Source organism: Sinocyclocheilus grahami, unplaced genomic scaffold, assembly GCF_001515645.1.
Source record: "Sinocyclocheilus grahami isolate Dianchi unplaced genomic scaffold, SAMN03320097.WGS_v1.1 scaffold57.1, whole genome shotgun sequence".
Lineage (NCBI taxonomy): Eukaryota > Metazoa > Chordata > Actinopteri > Cypriniformes > Cyprinidae > Sinocyclocheilus > Sinocyclocheilus grahami.
Genome location: NW_015505236.1, coordinates 313,423 through 324,252, shown reverse-complemented (window position 1 = coordinate 324,252; position 10,830 = coordinate 313,423). Strand labels below are relative to the sequence as shown.

General features: G+C 37.7%; 1 protein-coding gene across 2 annotated transcripts in view; it reads right to left on the bottom strand.

Annotated features, from left to right (window-relative positions):
* The window catches only part of LOC107584070 (retinoblastoma-like protein 1), a 15,560-nt gene extending 5,026 nt beyond the window's left edge, over positions 1–10,534 (bottom strand). Inside the window, exons 1-15 of one of the 2 annotated variants that reach the window (XM_016270480.1) lie at positions 10,250–10,534; positions 8,721–8,854; positions 8,334–8,534; positions 8,187–8,251; positions 6,784–6,912; positions 3,359–3,504; positions 3,181–3,245; positions 2,848–3,034; positions 2,264–2,430; positions 1,990–2,102; positions 1,776–1,879; positions 1,549–1,566; positions 1,429–1,512; positions 1,125–1,289; positions 863–998 (exon numbers count right to left, since the gene is read on the bottom strand). In XM_016270480.1, the coding sequence (XP_016125966.1) occupies positions 863–998; positions 1,125–1,289; positions 1,429–1,512; positions 1,549–1,566; positions 1,776–1,879; positions 1,990–2,102; positions 2,264–2,430; positions 2,848–3,034; positions 3,181–3,245; positions 3,359–3,504; positions 6,784–6,912; positions 8,187–8,251; positions 8,334–8,534; positions 8,721–8,854; positions 10,250–10,408 (1,873 nt within the window). In that variant the 5' untranslated portion in view covers positions 10,409–10,534. Of the gene's footprint in view, positions 1–862; positions 999–1,124; positions 1,290–1,428; positions 1,567–1,775; positions 1,880–1,989; positions 2,103–2,263; positions 2,431–2,847; positions 3,035–3,180; positions 3,246–3,358; positions 3,505–6,783; positions 6,913–8,186; positions 8,252–8,333; positions 8,535–8,720; positions 8,855–10,249 lie in introns of both variants that reach the window. The other variant, XM_016270479.1, reaches the window with a different exon arrangement.
* Positions 10,535–10,830: the final 296 nt, after the last annotated feature.

Here is a 10,830-nt window from a genome sequence, read left to right as displayed (position 1 = left end):
TTTTTCGATATTCAAACAAACACACGCACACATATACACACACACACACACACACACACACACACACACACACACACACAGACTCGTACACAGACTCGTACACTGCAAGCCACAAAAAGATTAAAAAAGTATTTTTCTACATTCTTATTGCACTGCTCATTGTTACAGTAAGTATATTCTTTTCAAAACTGTTTAAACTCTAGTTCATACGTATGGTTAAAATGTGAGCATTTTTATGTTGCTTTAGCCATAGTCCTTTTTTTTTTTTTTTTGCTCAGTGGAAAAAATTCAAGTCTGAAGGGGTAAAAATAAGATGAATAATAACACAATTTTTCGCTTTTTTGCTTTGAGGTCATCTGTATACTTGCAAATAATTTTAATAAGTTTTTTTTAATTTTACAATAATGTTACCATGTGTTAACATTATTTAACATGAACTAGCAATAAAAAATATTTGTAAAGCATTTATTAAACTCTTAAAATTAATTAAGTTAAAATTAATTTAAACATTAACTAATACATTACTAATATCTGTTAATATTAATGTGCTAACATGAACAGGTGTACTTTTAATTAATGTTAACAAAGATTAAATAAATACTGTAACAATGTATAGCACATTGTTAGTTAAGGCATTAAATAACGTTAACTAACCTTATTGTAAAGTGTTACCCAAATAAATAAATAATATTAAGTAATATTTCATATACGCATTTATATATGCATTTTAAAATGATAAACGGACCAAATATATTCCTAAACATTTTCATCCGATCAAATGATCTCTGGAATGTCCCTCCCTTTTAATTATACACATTTATGGGGTCTCAAGAGTCCAGCCTCATTATGAGACATGTGGTACCTTTGCGTGCACTTGAGGCCAGGCCTATGCGGACCTCCCTGATGCGAGGGTGGATGATGGGGGATAGCGCCACCAACGGAAGTTGAGTGGGACCGCCTGCATTGTTGCCCGTGTCAAAATTGCTGGGAAAATTCACCTAAACAAACAAATAAAAGCAGGTTATATCTGTAATTTAATTGGCTATTAATTTTACAATATGTAATTTAATTTTACAGTATGTTCACCCTAGTGAAGTGGTTTGTGAGTTTGTGTATGTATGTACCTCTTCTACAGTGGGGACTTTGTTATTAGCGTTACTGAGCGCAGTCCACAGGGCCGAGTTTTTGGTCCAGGCTTTGCTTTCCAGCACCTGCTCCTCTATACTGTTCAAATGCTTCACCATGTCTCGGGACAAACCCTCCTCAGAGCGGATGAACACCTCAATCACCTACACAAACACAAGTACATTTGCTTTAGTACTTCAAAATAAACAGCTTTCTTTAAAGGACTTAACTGTTTGTTGTGATTTTTTTTCTATAGACATCAATATCTACTGCAACATGATGCAACAGTGCACCGTTCTGTACCTTGTAAAAGTAGAATGGCGGGATCTGGAAGATTTCTAGAATCCAGGGGAAGGTTCTTTGAGAGCTGTACGCAAAAAGCACCACCTCCAGACAGCATGCCAACAGAGAGCAATGGAGCACCTCCTGCTCCAACAGGACCTAACAGAGATCAGAAGAAGAGAGGAACAGGTTGCAATCTCACAAAAAAAGCAGAACGTAAGAGCTGTAGATATAAAACAAAAATGACATCTGGCAAAAAAAAATTTTTTTTCCTTTTTTCTGTTTGGTGATAAATACACATTGTTTGGTATCAGGGTGAATGGTTTTTACTAGTGTATTTATCAAGTTAAGCCGTTACACTGACTTACCGCCATGTCTTTCCCTTGTAATCTCTTCATCTCTTGAGTCATGATATTCTCCAGGATCTTAAAGTACAAGATCTCCGCCAGCTTCAGACGATTCTCTGCAAAATCTACACACAAGAACCTGCACTTACTAACATGATAAAATATGAGACTTTCGTAACAGTCGCCTTTATTAAACATTTATTTTTGTTTTTTTTAGATGTGCAGTATATCTGACCCATATGTGCTCCTGGCAGGTCATCTGTGGGTTTGGTGTAGGCCTGTTTAAACCTCTCTCCCATGGTCTTCACTCGGTTCAGAATGGATTCAGTGGGATTTCGAGAGCAGGAACTATAAAAACATGGTGAAAAATAAAACACAGCTCTGTAAGAAAACAGGCTAAAGGCTGAGGGCCATCATGATGGGTTATGCATACTTGGCTGTACATGCATACCATGTCTAATTTGCAAAACTAATTATTTGTGCGTGGTTTGATTTTGGCAGATACTTACTTAAAGATTTGGACCAGAGCATCGCTTGGAGCATTTCGGAGGCCGGACACCATGCTCTGCAGTCGACTCACACTTTGGGTAGCTGAGGAAATGGGGGTGACCAGCACCTCTTTCTCCTTCAGATATCGCCGACCCGTTAGAGGAGTAGAGGGAACAAGGGAACGCGTCTATGCAAAAACACAGCAGGATGAGGCAAAAGTTTGGGGTCAGTAGGACTTTTTTTAAAGAATACTTTTATTCAGTAAGGACACGTTAAAGTCACCAAAGAATCTTGAAAAATTGTATCACGGTTTCCACAGAAATATTAAGCTGCACAACTGTTTTCAACATTGATGATAATAATAATACATAATACATTTTTCTTAAGGAGCAATTAGCATATTCTGAATGATTAAGTAACACTGCAGACTGGAGTAATGATGCTACAAATTCAGCTTTGCCATCACAATAATAATTACATCTTTCAAAAACATACATTTTTAACATATTTAGTATTTCACATACATTGATATTTCAAATAAGATTGTCAATCATCATGATGAATGTTACTCTAATGTGGCAGTAGAGAAAGAAATCTTCAGTACCTTCTCAAAGTGCTGCTGAAGGTTGTTCTCCACCTGCATGCGGGCCGATAGTTGACCTGATGGAGGCTCAGCAGTGGCCTTGCGAGGTGTGCCGATCTCCTCATCTGCGTCAGCCCCCAAAAACACTCGCTCATCAAAATCCCCCACAGTCAAAACATATTCCTCATACTCACGATTTATGGCTTTACTGGAAAAACAAATATTCATATACAAGTACTTATTGAAATAAGGCATTTCATTTGATGTTTTATCATTTTTTATTTAAATGCAAAATTGCTGGAAAGTCCAAAAAGGACAAAAAACTTTTACAGAAATTTCATGCCATATACTTACTTGTTGTCTTGGAAATTTGGGGAATCCAGTAATTCAGTCAGAGTCTCAGCATCACCTTTTAATATCTGAGAAAAATAAGGGAATATTTTTAGAATATGGCAAGCATGACCAGGCTGTAAACAATCATGCTGTTCTTGCAGTATAAGTGTATGTGAATATAAGTGTGTGTGTTCCTCACTCTTTTCTCAAACAGTGTCTTTATGTAGGGTTTGAAGTAGTGCTCCTTTATGCCTTTGGCCTCCACCACCAACCCATCATGCAGCTCACATAACTTGTCAATGACACAGGGCATTTCTTCCAAGTTTTCTGTGTCCTTTGGCAGTCCTAAAGAGAGGAGAGCAATAGACTATAAATGAAGCATTTACAACAAAGCAACCTACTAATCCAATCACAAATAAATCTTTTAAGACCACCTAAAATGAAAATAGAAGTTTTTAGTTCACGCTAGTGTACTCCTAAATGCTGATTACATGAAGTAGACTGAAACCGTGTTACTGTGATTTAAACTAAAAGCTATTAGTGGACAAGCACTTTGACATGTTCTGTGGCCTGCCCCATGCTCCTGTTTCAACAGATTAATGGTCGACCGATATTGGTTTTTTGACAGCCGATGCCGATATCTTTGAAAGCAGGGTGGCCGATGGCCGATATAAAGCCGATATAATTATATTCATATTAATTAATATTTAAGAAATTTGAAATCATTTGAAAATGGATTAAAAAATTAATTTGTAAAATAAACATACTTATACTTTAGATAAAGTATTTTCCACAAATAAATATTTAATAAAAATATTATTTAAAAAAAAAAGGAAGTAAACTGTAACCAACAGAGCACTCAGTATTCTGGGAAGTTTGTATGCATTGGGAATCATATTTTTTCAAATAAAGCCAAGGTAACACCATAGACTGTATAAAAACTTAGATGTAGTGTCCGTGACGTAACCCGTAAACTTCCGATGAGCGTTTTGAAGCCTAAAGTAGGCGGAACCAGCCGTCGCCATCTTGGCAGCGCGTCACTCCTGGATAATCGAAAATGGGCAAAGAGGCGGGAGCTGGTTGCTGAAACCACGCACTCCTAGCTCGACGGTGGTGACAGCAGTGGCAATCCACCTGTCACTCAAGTGGCCACGCCCTTAATTATGCAGAACTTTAAGGCTTAATATAATTTAAAGGGATGAGTTATAAAAAAATTCACCCCCCTCACAGTTGTCATGAAGGGCAACATTAGCTATATAGACCAAAGTAATTTTTTGAACCAGGTTGTAAACATGTTTTTTTCTGCTGTAAATTTGGGCATTTTAACATGGGGAGTCTATGGGATTGACTCCCTTTTGCAGCCAGCCTCTAGCGGCCAGTTGACGAATTACAGTTTAAGTCACTTCCTTGTTGGCTTCAGAGAGAGAGGGGGAGGTTGCCGCTCGGGTAACACTCATTTTACATACAGCACACAGTGAAAATGACATGAATATGACAGTGGGCAAATGGATTAAGGGCAGCATAAAGCATTTAATTTGCACGGACCGAAAGTCACGCAGAGAACACGCGATCATGCAGGTCACATGCACACTTCACAAGATCTCACAGCTGGATTCGACTAAGTTTGCAAGGTTTGTGTATTTGCTGAATGCTGACGGCAAACGAGAAAGTATTATAATGTTTGCCTTTCTATTACTAATAATATAAAAGCAATCGTTATAATACTTTTTTGTATACATTTTAATTCCTTTGTTTAACAGTTCTATCTGATTATTAGACAGACTTTATCTGTATTAGACAGAACTGTTAACGACGACGGTGAACAAGAGGGAGAATGTGAGCACTATGTGCTCAGGCGCTGCCGTTCTCAGCGCCGTCAAAATAAAAGTCCCGCCTCGAACGCATCGGCCAAACAGAAAAACTTATCGGCCGATGCCGATATTTGAAAAATGCCAGATATCGGCCGATATATCGGCCTTGGCGATATATCAGTCGACCACTACAACAGATAAAGGTCTGCTTTTATTTGTGTACACTCACAATGAAAACAAAACATTGTGCTTTTATAAAATAAATGTCGCTTTTTGCCATTTGAGTTTCCTTTCTGTGAACAAATTAAGTGTGTCACAAAAATGAACTGAAACTCAGCGTATATAGGCTACGTTACGTGTAGGCATGGGCCTGTATGAGATTTTGACGGTATGATAACCTTAAGCAAAAAAATATCATGGTTTCATGGTATTGTTGTTACAGCTCTAAAATGTGCTAATTTTAAATGTCTAGGTAAAAAAAAAAACTGAACAATATATTTTGAGCAACATACAGAATATTTGGAACCGTAGTATGTGTTTATTTTTGCTTTGATTTGTTTCTGAAATGTGGGCTGTCCTGCAGCTTTTGATGCGGATGGTTGATTTGCTGCTAGAGCTACTGCTGCCCTAAAAAGAAGAAAAATAAAGACTGACAACTTTATTTAACCTAAATCTGTAATTACGGTTATTTAATTTTAGTTATATAATTCATATACATATCATTTCTATAATTTATTTATATAATTTCATATGCATAATTTGATTTAATAATAACCCAATTTGAAGCAAAAACAATGTTCTGATTAGCTTTGTGAAATTATACTACATGCCTGAACGAAAAAAAAAACAGCAGAAGCTCTGAATGGGATGCATATTCACTCTCTGACAGCAGGAGGCGCTGATACAGCGTTTCGTTGGTTATCGCAGTAAACAAAGCAGAGCTGCGCTGAAACACTTTAATGTGAATTATACGAGATTAAAAGAAAATACCATCTAAACTTTTCTGAAGACAGTCAGTTCCCCTCAGAAACACCCATATAAACCCCAATAGATTTTCTTCCAATAGTTTGTGCATCATGAACAGTGAGTGATCTGCCTGCTACAGTATTTTTCTCTGTGCATCCGTCTTCAGAGTCTCTGGCCTCTGTTAACGGGCATTTACAGACTTCATATTTTCACATAAATGACATTTGGAAAATGATATGCATTGCAACGCAGTTTGTGCAAGTCCAGAACAGAGATTGGCAGCAATAAAACAATAAACGGCCGGTTGCCGATCGTGTAAGTTCTAGAGGAAGCTCCTTCGGCCATCATACACACACGTGACTGACCGCTTGCTCGCACCAACAGGAGGGGGAGGGAGCGTGTTACTCTCTACACTGCACACAACCTGAGGGATTCCTACACTTTCAGTCTTTGAGGGGACATGAAAAACGGTATACCGCAGGAACGGTATAACGGAAATATTAGCGTGAAAACCGTGAAATTTTCAAATCGCAGTATACCTTGAAACCGATAATCGGCACATGCCTACAACAGATAATACAGGAAAGAAAACAGATCTCAATTTCATAGAAGATCTCAAACAGATCTCAATTTCATTACTTAGGAGATATAAGTTGTTTTAAATGCACTACAACTTCACATATTCAGTTAATATTTCAAAACTAAGTGCACTAACTCGCAAGTAACTCTTAACGCAATCAATGGACTCATTTGTAACTCTGCCTTCTCAAGGATAATGACTTATAAACAGAAAATCAACAATTAATCAAAGAAACATTCTCTCACAGCGAGGTGAAGGGAATCTTACCTCTGAAGTATTCATTGATGAGATCTTTCCTGTTGGAGCACATGAGAGCGTTGCAAAACACCAGGTCCAGACAGCAGAGCAGGAGGTGATAGGAGTTGACCAGGTCATCACCAATCATATGGAAATTACCTGTAATAAAGTAGAAATCATGTCATGGGTTTACTTAAACATTCAGAATGTCAACCAGGTTTTTGCCAAATCAGTCGGAATTAGAGGAGTCCATACATAAAAATACACTAGTGTACAAAAGTTTGCAATCAGAATTTTTTTAAAAGAAATTAACACTTTTCTTCAGCGTGGACGCATTAAATTTAGCGTGACAATGGATATTTATAATGTTATAAAAAGATTTCTCTTTCAAATAAACAAGAATTCTGAAAAAAAAGGGGGCGGGGGCGAACAAAGGCCTTCTGTAGTGAATCGATGCGTTTTTGTAAGAAAAATATCCATATTCAAAACATAATAATCACTTTAATGTAGTTTGCGCCAACAGTCCTACACGGAAGCAGCTCCGGGCGCATGACGTATGGACGTCGGCGTTGTGCATGCGCCGCTCAGAAGTGACGCACACGGAAACGCAGCGGAGAGATCAAAACAAAACAACAGTCACTAATTAGAAGTACAAAACGAGGATTTGTAAAGAAGAATGTGTGAATGAATTATATGATTTCGATATAAGTTTATATGGTTTTCCTTTGCTAAAGTAAGGAAACTTTGCTTCCTTTGCTCCCGTTAACAAACGTTGGTTTTCATGAGACTCACCGGCGCATGCGCAGCACTGAACTCATACGTCATGCTTCCGGAGCTGCTTCCGTGTAGGACTATTGGCACAAGCTACATTAAAGTGATTATTGCGTTTTGAATATGGATATTTTTCTTACAAAAACGCATCGATTCGCTACAGAAGGCCTTTGTTCACCCCCCGGAGCCGTGTGAGACGCTTTTTTTTTAATGGATGGGTGCTTTTTATTTAACTTCTTTTGGACGGATGCATGCAACACCCGCTGAGTGCCATTAAACAGCTTGAAAGATCAGAGACAGTTTTTAATATAACTCCGACTGAATTCGTCTGAAAGAAGAAAGTCACATACACCTAGGATGACTTGAGGGTGAGTAACTTATGGGCTAATTTTCATTTTTGGGTGAACTAACCCTTTAAACATTTAAAAATTATTTAAAACATTATAAAAACTTTACAGTGCCAAAAAAATGTAGCGCATTAAGTTTTGTTTGATGCTAAACCTTCACAAAATGTATTCATTTATTATGGCTGAGAAATAATTAACTGATTTCTTTTTACGTAGTTAATAGCATTATTTGACGCAGACTGTGCAAGTAGTAATATCTAAACTATACTGACAGTCTATGGTTCAAACAGGGAAGACTTCTTTCAGTCTAATTACCTTTTGTATACACAAAGAGAGTCCAACAGAACTTGAAGACATCACTGATGTGGCATGGAAGACGCCTATAAAGAAAGAAGTATATTTGTTACAATTTTCTTCTTCAAAAGAAAGCTAAAAACGGAGAAAAAAAGCAGGCAGATTTACCGGTGTTTGCGGCTTCTAGGCAGGCGGGGAGGTTCACCTTGAGGATTCTGAAACAAGTCCAGAAATATTGGCTCAAATTTACGAAAAATCACTGTGGACACTTCGAAATTGCGTTCCAGTCGCCCTACACGGCTGCGGAAATCCTGAGAGATGTTTGACATGTCTGACCATTTCTTCATCTTGCTGAAGAACTGGATCAAACTAGAAGATAGAGAGCATTACAACACTCACATTTTCATATAAAAAATCCTTGAATGCATAAAATAAATGCTCTTGCCATTGTTTCTCTTTACTCTACAACTAAAACTTTTCCATTAAATAAACTGAAATTACAGGAGACGACGCCCATCCTGCAGGTATCTGTCTATGTCTGTTTGAGATCCTTACCTGAGCTTCGCCGAACGCAGGATCCTTGTAAGGGAAACGCCGTTGCCTTCCATCACACCCCGTCCCACTGTGGGGATGGAGCTCTTCCTACAGGCAGCATACAGAGAGCAGGCCAACCAGTGAACGACATCACCCTGACACAACCAAACACATTACACAAATGAACATACATGGGAATATCTCACATAGCCTACTGTATCATATGAGATGCACATACATTTCTAAGGCCTATAAATTATCAACATAACCAGAACCTTGCTGAAAAACATGTTATACACAATCTATTACATGCCTTCTGTCCTATGATTGGAAGTTTATACATTTTTAGGCCTTTCAATGTAACTGTAAAAATGACCACCTTCAGGTCATGGTTTACACATCGTTTTGTTGTGAAATCTAATGATTTTTATAAAGTAAACATAAGAACAACTTTCATATTGTTAGTAATATTTCAAGATGAAAACTCACTGGACTAAAGCAACTTAGGTTTATTTGATTATCCATACATCATTTTTTTCAGAAAAATGTATCAAATATGATCAATCAGGCTTCCGGGTGTTTATTTGAGCTTACAATCATCATTGTACTGCATTGCGTTATGTTTCCTCCCACAACAAAAACTAGAGCTTTGCTCATTAAACTACGCATACCATCATACTAAGACACATTGAGAGAATTAATTTTTATATTTAAAAGCATTTTATGTAAATAGTCTGCTATACCATTATAAAGATCTAACTGATTTACATTACAAGCAACTGGAGATATAAACATCAGCAACTGCACCAAATAGTTCGGGCCTCTGAATAAAATAGACACATTTATTTCTCCTAATTGAGCATGAGCACTATATTCCACAATATCATACTATAAGAGCCATTGGAAGCCTGACACAAAACACATGTGCATAAACTTATTAAAAATATTTTGTCTAAAATGTTCAATAAAACTGTTCTCTAAAAAAAAAAAAAAGATTTCATGTCAATTTTTTTTACAGGGTTAAGCTTGAATAAAATGAACACCACTAGTATATTTAATATACAGTCGTCTTCTATCTAAGATCTAGCAACCAATAAGAAATATGTGGGAAAATGTATCTTTCCCAGCATTCCCTTTAAACGACTTCCTCGTCTTCTCTTTGTGTTTATGTCATGTGACACATCAGGGAATCCTCAGTCAATTCAGACGCAGAACACTAATAAAAAGGTTTTGAAATGGTATTTTCGTTGAGATATCTTTGGGCGCTGATCGTGGTATTACTTAAAAATTCGTCCAGCATAACAGCTCGGTGCGACCATGGTGTTTTGGATATGTACTATGGTAGTATCCTGGTATTCATACCAAGTTATCATATACGCACACCATGGTTACTTCAGAGAATACCAGAGTGAATGCCGTACTTGTTGCCAAACTGGTACGGGTTATTTTGACTATATATCTGTAAGAACACACGGAGGAGTTGAAGGCGGAGCAGGAGGCGTCGGTTGTTCCTGTCATTAGGTTGTCGTTTGAATGTAAATTAGTCGAACCTCGAGCGTGTAAGTGTTCCAGATGGAGCTGAAGTTCTGAAGCGCTTCTGCCGCCGTCTCTTCGTCCATATTGAGCTCCTGACAAAGCGCCTCGAGACTCCTCCGAACCGAACCATCGTCTGATTTAACGGACTCCAAATCCGTTTCATCTCCGCGCATTGCTGGAATCCGTTAAAATCCGTTAACGTCCAGAGAAAATGGTTTACGTGAGACACGGAGTTGACCCGGAACGCCGCTGACCTCCTGATGCTATCCCACAATGCCGAGACACACGAATGGCGCGAAAACGGGCTCCTCTCAGCCAATGAGAGAAGAGGAGTAGATGGCGTCATTACAACAACAAAGACGACAGCGAGACAGCGTGGAGGATTTAAACCTCCTCAGTGTTTACCAAACCATTACATAAAATATAACGAATATACATACAATATAATAAGATCCCCCCGTTTTACTCTTTATTTCGGTACTTAATCTGTAACAGCTGAATAAACAAATGTATTAATGAGAATTGTCTGCAATTTTACAAAAATGTCCCGGTTTGTTGCTTGGTTTTTTTTTTAAACCTCATTATATATATATAT